The 13939-nt window shown below is 33.2% G+C and overlaps 1 protein-coding gene across 4 annotated transcripts in view; it reads right to left on the bottom strand.

Annotated features, from left to right (window-relative positions):
- DPP10 (dipeptidyl peptidase like 10) overlaps positions 1 to 13939 on the bottom strand; it is a 1494592-nt gene that overhangs the window by 97761 nt on the left and 1382892 nt on the right. For all 4 annotated transcript variants that reach the window (XM_070476307.1, XM_070476306.1, XM_020892274.2 and 1 more), the window contains exon 11: positions 9831 to 9954. In XM_070476307.1, the coding sequence (XP_070332408.1) occupies positions 9831 to 9954 (124 nt within the window). The remainder of the gene's footprint in view (positions 1 to 9830; positions 9955 to 13939) is intronic.

Below are 13939 nucleotides of genomic sequence, written 5' to 3'. Positions count from 1 at the left end.
AAGTTAAAAAAAAAATAATCCATTTTCCCCCAGTTTTAACAAAGTATAATTAACATTCGACATTGTGTATGTTTAAGGTGTACCACATAATGATGTGATATATGTATATATTATGAAATGACCAATAAAAGAAGTTTTGTTAATATCTATCAACTTACATAGCTAACAGATTTTCTCCTTGTCATGAGAATTTTCAAGATTCTCTCAGCAACATTCAAATATATTATTACTATTCTAACAGGTAAGAGGTGATATCTCATTATGGTTTGCATTTCCCTAATGATTAGAGATACTGGGCACTTGGCTATTTGACTATATCCTTTGGAAAATATCTATTTTAGGTCATGTGCTCATTTTAATTGAATTATTACCTTTTTGCTATTGAGGTATGAGTTCTTTATATATTTCTAATAGTAACCCAGTATCAGACATACGATTTGCTGGCATTTTCTCCCATTCTTTAGGCTGGCTTTTCATTTTGCTGACTTTTTCTTTGCCATGCAGAGGCTTTCTAATTTGACATTTGTACATTTATTTTGTTGCTGTGCTTTAGATGTCATATCCAACAGTCCAATCCCAACATCAAAGTCAAGAAAGTTTTCCCCTTTGTTTTCTTCAAGGATTTCTATGGATTCGGGTCTAAGTCTTTAGGCTTCCCAGGTGGTGCAGTGGTAAAGAATCTGCCTGTCTATTCAGGAGATCCAAGAGACCCAGGTTCGATCCCTGGATTGGGAAGAGACCCTAGGGCAGGAAATGGCAACCCACTCCAGTATTCTTGCCCAAAAAATTCTGTGGACAGAGGAGACTGGCGGGCTACAGTCTCCGCGGGGTCACAAAGAGTCTGACATGGCTGAGAACACACACACATTTAAGTCTTTAATCCATTTGAATTCAACTTCTGTGAGTGGTGTAAATAGGGCCCAATTTCATCTTTCTGCAGTGGTTATACAGTTATCTCAGCACCATTTCTTGAAGAGATTGTCCTCGTCCCATTGCATGTTCATGGCTCCTTTATCAAACAGCAGTTGAGCACATATGTGGCAGTTTATTTCTGGCCTCTCTATTCTGATCCATGGGTCTATGTGTCTGTTTATGCCACTGTCATACTGTTTTAATTAACATAACTTTTAAGCATAGTTTGAAACCTGAGAGCATGATGACTCCAGTTTTGATTTTCTTTCATGTGATTGCTCTGCTATTCAGGGTCTTCTGTGATTCCATAGAGATCTTATAATCTCTGTTTCTATAAAAATGTCATTGGAATCTGATTGAGAGAGCATTTAATCTACAGGTGAACATTTTAGTAATATTAATTTTTTCCAATCTATGAACACAAGATATCTTTCCACTTTTTTCTTTCTCCATTTTTTTCATCAATGCCCTATAGTTTTTGGTGTAAATATCTTTCACCTCCTAAGATAAATTCATTCCTAAATATTTTGTTTTATGCATTCTATTGTAAATGGAATCATTTTCTTTTATTATTTTGATAGTTTGTTTTTGATCAGTTATTATTTTGTTTGTTATTGTTATCAGTATTGTAGAAACAGTACTGATATACATGTGTTGATTTTGTGTCCTGCAACTTTATTGAATTTATTGATTACATTTAATGGTTTTTAATTAAGATTCAGTATTTTCTATGTATAAAATCAACTGCAAATAGAGGCAAATTTACTTTTTTCTGTCCAGTTCTGATGCCTTTTATTTCTTTTTCTTATCTGAAAAACTTCTTAAACTGTGTTAAATAGGAGTGATGAGAGTGGGCACCTTCATCTTCTTCCTGAGCTTAGAGGAAAAGCTTTTATTTTATCTTTTCACCACTGAGTCTAAAGTTATCTATGCATTTGTTAAATGGACTTCATTATGTTGAGGTATGTTGCCTTTATATCCACTTTGCTGAGAATTTTTTTCATGAATGGCTGTTGAATTTTGTTAAACACATTTCATCTATTGAGATGATTTTTATCTTTCATTCTATTTATGTTATGTATCACACTTATTAACTTGAATATGTTGAATTATCTTTGCATCTGAGGGATGAATTTCACTTGATCATGGTGTATGATCCTTTTAATAAGCTCCTGAAATGAATGTGCTTGTATTTTGTCGAGAACTTTTACATTTATTTGTTATTTCTTGCAGCATCTTTGTCTAACTTCAGTATCAGAGAAATGTGTGCCACATAAAATGAGTTTGAATGTGTCCCCTCCTCTTTGACATTTGGGAAGTGTTTGAAAGGGTTACTGTTTATTCTTCTTTAGGTACTCGGTAATTTTCACCAGTGAAGTCATCTGGTTCTGGGCTTTGCTTTGTTGGGAGGATTTTGATTTCTGATCAATCTCTTTAGTAGTAACTGGTCTATTCAGGTTTTCTATTTTTTCATGATTCAGTCTTCATAGGTTTAATGTTCTTAGAAATTTGTCCATTTCCTCTTGGTTTTCCAATAAATTGGTGTGTAATTTTTCATAGCTGTCTTCTATGACCTTCTGTATTTCTGCAATATCTATGTCAATTGTTATGTTCTCCCTTTCATTTATATATGTATATATATATATTTTTTTTAATTAGTCTTGTCTCTTTTTTTGGCCAATCTGGCTAAAGGTTTGCCAAAATTGTTTATATTTTCAAAGAAACAGGTCTTAGTTTTATTAACTGATTGTATTGTTTTCCAACTCTCCATTTCATTTATTTGTGCTATAATCTTTATTTTTCCTTCCTGCTGCTAATTTTGGGCTAAATTTATTCTTTTTCTAGTTATTTGAAATAAAAAGTTATGTTGTTTTTTGGACATCTTTCTATTTCCTTGATATGTGTGTTAATAGCTATATACTTTCTTCTTAGACTGCCTTTAAATAATTCCCGTAAGTTTTGGTATATTGTGTTTCCATTACTGTTTGAATCAAGATACTTTTATATTTCCCCCCTTATTTTTCATTTGATTCACTGGTTGTTCAAGAGTATGTAGTTTATTTTTCACATATTTATGTTTTCTCCAGTTTTCCTCCTGTATTGATTTCTAGCTTCACATCACTGTGATAAGAAAAAAAAAAAGCATGATTTTAATCTTTAATTTGCTGAGACTTGTTTTGTGGCATTACATATAATCTATCCTATAAAAAGTTCCATGTGTGCCTGAGAAGAATGTGTATTCTGATGCTGTTGCATGGGAGTGTTCTATATGTGTCTATTAACTCCACTTGGTCTATAGCACTGTTAAAATCAACCATTACCTTTATTCCCTTGACGATACATCCACTGTTGAGATAGGATGGGATTCTAGACAGGTCAGCTGTTATCATCTTGTCCAGGAAGATGGAACTTGCTATTGGGGTCTATTTTGGGACAAAACCACTTCTGAATCTCTGAAGTGTATGCATTGTTAGATAGGACTTCCTTGATTTTCTGTACAAGCTTCACTGTAGGATGAGCTCTACTACTGCTCCCAACAGACTCCCTAGTGAGCAGGATTGGGAAGTATAGTAGACAGGGCTATAAATTAGCTTCCTTATCCAGGGAGGGCTGGAGAATGGGCTCCAGTGCTTGCAGAGCACATTGTAAGGGACTCCACATCAGGAAAATCGGAACAATGAGTTTCCTGAGAAGACAGGCACAGGGGGTTTGCTCTGGAGGTGGGTATAGAACTGGCTGGATGTGCTGCTCAAATGCCACTGTATGTGAGGATGTAGGACGGGTTATGCAGCATCCTGGGTGCTCTGCTTAGGTTTACCGGTTGGGTGGGACTAGCGGTTGTATTTAGCACTGAGTGAGGGTATGGATTAGCTTCCTACCTGGGTGGGTCCACAGAACAGGACCCAAGATTGGTAAGGCTACTGTTTAAAGACTCAATCAGGCTAAACGGTGCACCAAACTCCGTGGCAAGACAAGCATTGGCTTTGGATCTGTGAAGGGCAAAGCGCTGGCTGTGTTTACTGCTCACTCAGGTGCCACTGGGCTATATAGCTTTCCTGATCAGACAGTCCTAAGCTGCACTCAGTAGTAGGCAGAGCTATGAACTAGCTTCTTTCTGCAGGGATGCAGAACAGGCTCCAATGTTGACTGTGCTTGCCATTTGGGATTCTGAAGCGGATAAAACTGCAAACCTAGTTCCCTGGTTGGATAGGATCACTGTCTTGTCTGTAGAGATGGCAAAGGTGCTACTTTGAATTTCTACTTGAGCACCACTGGGAAAATGAAATGTCAGCCAAGATCTGAGAGCTAATTGCTATAAGTTCCACCCTACCCTTTTCCATCACAATCTCCAGTGGTCTAATCCTCCAAATTTCCCTTTCTGATCCTCCTGAGACAAGACCCAAGTGAGCCTTCCATGAAGAAATCACAATTCTGGAGGAGCTAGATGTCCACTTTGGACTCTCTTTTTTTCACTGGAGAAACTGTAGGCCTAGAGACACCTCTCAGGCTGACACACAATATTGGCCTGAGGGGAGAGGGCAGTTATGTAGTCAGAGTGTAGCCACTATTATCTTTTTACTGGGTTCTTTTCAATCTCTGTGGCCTAGGGTGTGCTTCAGTCTCATCTCCATGTCCTAGGATTTTCACAATGGTGTCCTATATATGGATATTGCTTTTGGTCTTCTGAGAGAGACTAAAGTCTGGGATGATCTATGTTGCCACCTTGATGACACATGTGACGTCTTTTATTTCTTAAATCATTAAAGAAATCCATCACTGAAGCCACTGGTTCCTGGAGTTTTTGTTGTGGGAAGATTTCTGATCATGGAATTCAATTTCTCTAATTGATATGAAACTGTTTAAATGTTTTTCCTCTTCATATATGTCATTTTTGGTCATTTTTACCTTTTGAATGATATTTTTTCACATCATATCCTCAAGACTTTGTGGCATACAACTTGTTTATTACATTGAAATATTTATTTGCACTACATGATATCCACTTTCTTTTTTGAGTGAGGTTATAGCTGATTTACAAAAGTAGTTTTCAAGTACACAACAGTGTTACAAAATCTTTATACTCCATTTAAACTTATTATAAAACATTGACTATATTCCTGTGCTATACAATAGATCTTTGTGGCTTGTTTATTTTATATAGAGTAGTTTGCACTCTCAGTTCTCTGTCTCCACTGGTAACCAGTAGTTTGTTTTCTGTATCTGTGAGTCTATTTCTGTTTTGTTATATTCATTCATTTGTTTTATGTTTTAGAATCCCCATATAAGACATAATACACAGCATTTTTCTCTCTCTGTCTGATTTATTTCCCCAAGTATAATACCCTCCTGGTCCATCCACATTGTTGCAAATGGCATCATTTCTTTTTTTTTTTCTTTTTTTATGACTGAGCAGAATTCCATTGTGTGTATATACTCCGATTAAGCAACTTAGGTTCCTTTCCTATCTTGTCTACTGGAAATAATGCTATTATGAAGAATGGAATGCTTGTATATTTTCAAATTCATGTATATTAGCATTTTGGGTTTTGATTTTACATATAGATATAGATATATATACACCCAAGAGTATATTGCTGGGTCATATCATACATTTTTTTTTAGTTTTCTGAGGAACCTCATACTGTTTTCCAAGTGACTACACCAATTTACACTCTTACTAACAGTGTACAAGTGTTCACTTTTCATCACATCCTCCTGAACATTTCTTTTAATAGGTATTCTGATAGGTGTGAGGTGATATCTCATTGTGGTTTTGATTGGCATATCTCTGATGATTAGCAATGTTGAACATATTTTCATATGTCTGTTGGCCATCTGCAGGTCTTCTTTTGGAAATTGTCTATTGGGGCCTTCTGACCAATTTTTAATCAGGCTTTTTTTTTATATATATATTGACTTTTATGAGCTGTTTGTATATTTTGGATAGTAATCCCTTGTGAGTCATAGCATTTGCAAATACTTTCTCCCATACACCAGATAATCTTTTTATTTTGTCAATGGTTTCTTTGGCTGTGCAGAAGATTTTAAGTTGAATTAGGTCTCATTTTTAAAAATTTATTTTTATTTCTTTCACCTTAGGAGACATTTTAAAAAAATATTGGTACAATTTATGTCAAAGAGTGTTCTGCCTGTTTTCTTCTAGGAGTTTTAGGGGTTCAGGCCTTATATTTAGGTCTTTAATCCATTTTTAGTTTATTTTTGTATACCATGTGAGGAAATGTTCTAATCTCACTCTTTTATACGTTGCTTTCCCCAGCACCACTTGCTGAAGAGATTGTCTTTTCTCCACTGTATATTCTTGCCTCTTCTGCTGTGGACTAATTGACCTTAAGTGTGTGGGTTTCTTTCCAGCCTATCTATGCTATTCCACTGATCATGTCTGGTGTGTGCCAGTACCATTCTGGTTTGATTGCTGCAGCTTTGTAGCATCATCTGAACTCAAGGAAGTGTGATACTTCCAGCTCTCTTCTTTCTCAAGATTATTTTGGCTGTCTGGAGGCCTTCTGTCTTTTCATACAAATTTCAAAGTTATTAGTTCTAATTCTATGAAAAATGCCCTCAATATATCCACATAGACTCTTTCACCCTGAAACTGGCACTTTGCGAGATATTTCTTTTTTCATCAGTACACATAGGATTCATCAGGCTTTTCATCTTTTAAAAATAATTTTTGCTTTTACTGATTTTCTCTATAGATTGTTTTGTGTTTAATTAATTTGTGATTTTATTTTTATATTTCATTTTTTCTAATTGCTTTGAACTAAATTTATACTTCTTTCTATAGCTTCATGACTTAGAGCTTTATCATTGATTGAATACCTTCTTCCTTTTCTAATATAAGCATTTAAAGACATAAACTCCATTTTAGTATATATCATTTTCTTCATCCACATAATAATAGTTTGACAAGTTATGTTTTCATTGTGCTTGAATTCTAATGTTTTTTTGTGATTTGTCCTTTAACTGATGAGTTATTAGGAGCATTTTTAAAATTTTCAAATATTTTCCAAATATTCTTTAGTTGCAGGCATGCTAAGTTGCTTCAGTCATGTTTGACTCTGTTTTGAGCCTGTGGACTATAGCCTTCCAGGATCCTTTTCCATGGGATTCCTCAGGCAAGAATAGTGGAGTGGGTTGCCATATTCTTCTTCAGTCTTACCAATTTCTAATTTAATTCTCTTATAGTCAAATAATATACTCTGCTTGATTTCAGCTTCAACATTTTGAGATTTGTGAATATTTCCTTTGTACTCAAAAAGACTATTGATTATATAGCCATTGAATGAAATTTTCCTAAATATCAATTTAAGTTGTTAGTATTGTCTGAATCCTTTATTATATTTATGGACTTTTTGATTATTCATTTCTTCAAATACACTGAAAATCATATTTAAATCCCTAAGTATATTTCTATTTCTTCTTTAGCTTTGTCAGCTTTTGATTATAAATTTTGCTTATGTATTTAGAATCCTTATTATTAGAAATATAGGTACTTAGAATTGTTATATCTTCCTATCAATTGACACTATCATTATTAAATTATTCTACTAATATTAAAACTTTTATTTTTCTAATACCTTTTCAAAAAGCTCAAAACTATAGTGTATTTTATTTTACTCGCACATTTATCATATTTGGCACCTGTACTTCCCTAATTTTGATCTGAGTTTTCACCTGATATCATGTGTTTTAGCCTAAATAACTCTATTTCCTGCAGACCTACTTTTGATGAATTATCTCAGTTCCTGTTTATCCGAATCTATTATCTTTTGTCTTCATTTTTTCAGGGTATTTTCATAGGATGTAGACTTTTATTTTGATACATTTTTTCCTTCAGTCCTTTAACAATGTCTTTCCATTGCTTTCTGGTTTGCATTGTTTCTGGTGAGACAGAAGCAGTATTACTCATCATTATATTTCACAATATGTAACGTGCTTTTCCTCTCAGGGTACTTAAATTTTTTTTCTTAATCTTTTGTTTAAAATAATTTAGGTAGTATGCGCTGACATATTTTATCTTTATTTTGAGATTTGCTAAGTTCTTGGATATATGGATTAATGGTTTTTCACCAAATTTGAGATATTTAAGTCAGTGTTTCTTATATATTTTCTGCCCCAATATCTTAAAATTTGCCTTCTGTATATATAATTTAACATATATATAATTTAACATATTATACCAGTTTATATTGTTTTATAGGTAATTAAGGCTTTGTTTATCTTTTTCCAAGCCTTTTTCCCTTAGGAATTTTGTTTGAATTATTTCTATTTCCCCTACTATAGGAGAATCTAATTTGTTGATAAGTTCATCCAAGCAATTTTTAATTTCAGACACTGTATTTTTCAGTCCCTGAAATTCCATTGTTCTATTCTCATAGTTTTTATTTAGCTACTGAGATTTTTCATCTGTTTACTAATTATAGCCACTCTTTAATTTGTTAAATAAAAAAACAGTTAAAAGCTTTTTTTTTTAAAGTGTGTTTGTTAATATACAATATCTGCATCCTTTGTAAGTCTGCTACTTATATTTGGTGAAGTGGGAGAGTTAAGTTTTCTATGCTTCTATGTGTATAGAATATTTTAATTGCATGATTGACATCATGAATGCTAAGTTGTTGAGAATTCATTTTTATTTTTTTTTGAAGAGTAGACTGTTCTGTCAGGCAGCTAGTTCACAAGCAAATGAACTCAATTCCTTCAAGGTTTAATTTAAAGGTTTATTAGAAAGAGTTTACAATAGCTTTATTCCTAATACATTTTCTTTCTGGGCTCTGAGTTGACCTCAGGGCTTTTACTGAAAGATTTCTATTTTTGCGGTTCATTGCTCCAAAGTCTCCAAGCATTCTGCAACTTGCATATTCTCTATTTGCTTCTCTTTGAGATAAGCCCTGTACTTACACTGCTAAGTACTGAGATAAAGAATTAAGAGATCCTTTGCATAGTTTGCTGAAGTTCTTTTCTATATTGCTCCCACCCTGTGGTACTTGACGTACAAGGTTCAGCCACAATAGCGTCAAACTAATTCTCCCTGTCTTGATGGATCAGTTGTGCTTTTCTTGGATGCCATTACCTTACACTGTGGCCTCAAATGTGCCACCAGTAGGAAACTACAGGTTTATTTCACCTTTCATGTCTCAATAGTCTTATTGTCCATAATCTGACTATAGTTGTTTAATGTAATTTGTAAAGTTTTATAATTGATTGCTGTAGAGATACTAGGCAGGCAACATTTACTCCATCATATCCAGAAGCATAAGTCTGAAAATTCTGTTGTTAAATAATTGAGAATTCTTTACCAAATATCAAATACGTATTATAACAATTTAAACTTATTAAAGTATCTCCTTTACTAAGGATCTTAAAAACTATACATATAGAATCTATTAAATATTTTATAAAACATGATTATAGAATTGAAATACAATATACTTTCAAAAGATATTCAAGGATCTTTTTTTTTTTTACTATTTTCAATTAATTTAAAGACAGAGACACTTTTTTAGAAGACTAATCTGAACTACAGAAAAACACTGAATTTTTTGGCATGTGTTTTAAAAAGACAGAAAAGAAACATCCCATGTTCTCAAGTTAATCACTGTCAAAATGTAGAGAGAAAGCTCATATTTGAGAGTGAAACATGGCTTGGACTATCTTTTATATTATATAAGAATTCATTGCTTTAAAGCCTAATTTATTCTCTTTGGTTTATCATCTGTATTTCTTACTTCAAAGTATGGAAGTCGTATGAATTATGTATACATTGCTAATAGAATGACTATTCTGCTACCTTCAGAGTTAAATATTGAAGTCTTTGCACAAATGACTGTTTAATTTTCCTTTGAGAGGTAGCATAAATGATTTTATTTTAAGCATAAAGAAAAGCAAATTATACTTACTCTGCTACAAGCACCAGTAGTGGTCTCACAGACTGTGAGGATGGAGATGTTCTGAGGTCGATTTAACCATCTGACCACCGTCTTGGTGTTGCTTACCCATTTAACCATAGTGATATAATATTCTCTAGTTTGGAAACAAAATTAGAATTTACATTTAGAGCCAGAGAATCTACATAGTTCCAAAAATTACACTTATTATTTTATATGCAGAATAAAGGAAACACTATAAGGATGTCATATCACATTAATCTCTATATATATATATACATAAACATGTGCTTCTTCAAGTATTGACATATATAAATACAAATTATGTGTATACATATATATGTAAACATGCACATTTACAAATATACAGCCAATCTGAGACTAATGTTAAAAGTGAATGATTTCACAAAAAGAACATTTTTAGAAAAGTAAAAATAATCAAAATGCTACACCTTTATAAATAATTTGTTATTTTCTGTTGATTTGCACAGTACTAACATATATGCAAAATAAGTAAAAACTTTCTAAGCTATATTCTATTTTACTTTTTCAAAAATATTCAATAATAAATCAAAAGCCAAATCTTATTATTGACTTAATAATTATTTCTTAGGTATGATTTCCATGTCATCTCACTTTATCCACAGGGACTTGAGATACAGAGTCATGAATAGTTCCTTTTGTCTTTTTGCTTGTGAGACAGGGGCCACTCTATCTTATTCATAATATTTCTTACAATATTGCTTTTCTAGCTTATTTATTTGAAAAAGTTTAAAGTGTACAAAGAATCAAATGGAGAGTAATGAAGAGCTACTGAATTTTTGCTTTATTGAGGATGCTAATTATGATGACTATGATGTCCTCAGATTGGTTGTAGACTGGGGAAAGTTATATTTTTCCCTTACAGTTTATATTTTTTTCATTATAGAGTCTATGTGTGGAAATTGACATAATATGTCACAAAATCCCCCAATCCACACATAACAAATGCACTCATCCATAATTCAATTTATGATAAGAAAAATCTAACAAAATTGCCCAGTTTAAGAATATATGGAATGATTTAGAAATAGTTTGAAAAATGCCATCCATGTATATTGTCTTAAAATTAATCCGTCAGATTTTTATATGGCTTAGAAGAAAAACACTTATGAAAGAAAAATCTTTTGTTCTTAGACACATCTGGGTTAGACATTCAGCTACCTGAATCTCACATTTCTAACATAATTGAGTAGTTAGTGCTATCTCTAGAAAATGTGTTATCTCATCAAAGAGAAAATATCAGTGGAAGGATAAGCATAACTTGTTATACAGTGAATCCCGCCATATGTTCTTCAACAATGTCTTCAAGACATCCAGTAACTTTCACAACCAGCTGAGTCCCACATGAAAATTGCCTAGAAACTCAATGAAGTCATAGAATAAAGTTCCCAAAATAAAGTTAACAAAGCAACTTCAAATAAAATATGCAATTGGTTTAGGATTAATCTTTGGCCAAATCAATGGAACTTGTAATTCTTAAAAAAAAAAAAAATATATATATATATATATATATATATATATATCTTGTTCATTTTCACTGTGCTTTGTTTAAACTGATATATTTTAGGTGTATTATCATGTTTTCAGTGTGAATACTAAAAAGGAAAAAAATATAAGCATCACCTTTTAAGAAATACTTAGACATTTTAGCATGGAGAAAAATGATAATGGATACTATAATCAATCAGGAAAAAATGCTGAATTGAGATAATATATATTTATCATTAATTGGTATAAAAATTCAAAACTGAAGGAAAACAAATTTGATTGTTACAAAACAACTGATCATAGATTGCAAAATCAAGTGACTATATTCATTGAAAAATAACGCCACATAGAAGAATTTTATAAATGATCAGAAATTTGTCTCAATTAACTAAAGTGAGTGGTAGTATATTTTGTGCCAAATGAGAATCAATATGAATGATTTTTAAAATAGACAACAGGAACAACAAATAAAATTTAAATATTCATTTTGAGTGTTTTTCCTTTCAAAATAGTCCTCAAGTGAAATGTTTTAAAAACATATTTGCAATGTCTTCCCAGATATTGATACATTATATTTGTTACCTATGATAGGAAATCTTGACTTAAAAGAAAATTTTTATTTATAAAAACAATTAAAATTCAATTAAAAACAAAATTCAACTGGTGCAAGTCTGGTGAATAAGTGATTTTTAAAAGGAAACTAACTTAGGTGTAAAATTAAGTTTAAAATTATTATTTATAATCATACCACTTATATTTCTCTTTGATCAAATAATATTATTTTCTGCATCTGTGCATAATGTATCTTAACATTCATAAGCAAAATTTAGTCTCATGTGAGACATTTTAGTACATATATTCATAAGGATTAGAGTTCTCCACAAAATAAAACTTTTAAAGTCCATTGGGATAATTTCAAACCATTGAAATCTCCATGATAAAGTGTTGGAAATCCCCAAAATGAAAGATAAAGTAGAACTTGACACCTAAAAAGTGAAGGAAGATCACATCTCATATTCTTTCTTTCTTTGTTTCAAGATCCTAGGTGCACATCTCCTCATGATTCATAAAGACTTCTTCAGTTTGCATATAAATATTTAGGGTTCCTCTGAATGAGGAAGTAAGGATGTGCCCTTATCTGAAAATACCACACTATTTGGCCTGCCTGCTGCAAATGTGGCTGTCCTCCCGGAACTTCATCTCATGAACGCATTAGATCTGGGGTCCCACAACCAGTGGCCAGCAAAGCTATCCCTTCCTTCGAAGGGCTTTCCTGCTTGTTCCTAGTCTCCGTGGCTCTGGATTACCCAGGAAGTTCTCAAGGATCTCTCGGGTCCTCTTGAGCCACAGAGACAGAAACAAGTGGGTTAGAGGGATTGCACTCAAGTCAAGAAAGACTTTCTACCAGCTGGGTGGTCTGGTACAGGAGATCTAATTGTTCACAAGAGTGTGTAGAATGGAGGTGCCAGCATCACCAGCAGACAGGTGTGTTAGCAGTCACACCTGTGTTTTCACTGGCTTCCTGTCCAATCGCTCCCCTTTGTTCACATCAATCTTTGTGCATATACGCTCACATGCTTCTGTGCATATACGCTCACATGCTTCCAGATAATCCAAGATCTCTGCCCATAAGTGTATTGTGATGACATTCATGACTAAGTCACAGCTAGGTCCTCTGTAGACCTCTTTTATTAATAGTAAACATGCATTACTTGTAAAAAGGGTCATTTCCCTAAACAAGATGCATTTATTAATTATATTTTTTGGAAGGCACAGACATTCATTGGAAAAATAAGAGATGCAGACTAGACATGTTTTGATTAAATAGGAAGAAAAGGCATGGGAGTTTTAAGCCCAAAGTGACAGTGGCAGTTTGACAGCATCACATGAATGCAACAGTCTGAAAATAATGGGTCACAAAGGGTGGATGACTAAAGAAAGATTTCGGGTAAACAAAATAATGTCAAAGATGGAGAGTAAGGAGAACCTAAAGATAAACCATTATCTTTATTCTTCAGCCTAGAGATGAATGAACACAGGAGACGATCACTTCTCCAAAACAATGTGACAATTTGCCACCCTGTAGAAAAATCTACATGATTCATTATTATAAAAATATTTCCTCTAAAAGTTAATTATATATTTTTAAGTTCATACCTAAATTCTCTGACATCTATGGGAATACTGCACCTAATAAATATGGAAGTATTGCTACTAATGTTGGTACCAATAAACTAATTTGTATATTTATATATTTAATGGGGCTTCCCTGGTGGCTTAGATGGTAAAGAATCCACCTGCAGTGTGGGAGACCTGGGTTCAATCCCTGGGTGGGGAAGATCCCCTGGAGTTGGGCATGGCAACCCACTCCAGTATTCTTGCCTGGAGAAAACCCATAGACAAAGGAGCCTGGCAAGCTACAGTCCATGGGGTTGCAAAGAGTTGGACAAAACTGAGCAACTAAGCTCACACCCATATATCTAACAGTTACAAAAATAAAGAGGTTTTGTTAGTTTTGAATGATTTAAGAATATCGTGGCAAATAAGATTGGGAAGACAGATAAAGGAAAATAAGTTATAAAGGATACCTA

This window comes from Odocoileus virginianus, chromosome 13 (assembly GCF_023699985.2).
Source record: "Odocoileus virginianus isolate 20LAN1187 ecotype Illinois chromosome 13, Ovbor_1.2, whole genome shotgun sequence".
NCBI classification, from domain to species: Eukaryota; Metazoa; Chordata; class Mammalia; order Artiodactyla; family Cervidae; genus Odocoileus; species Odocoileus virginianus.
This window is presented reverse-complemented; position numbering and strand designations above follow the sequence as displayed.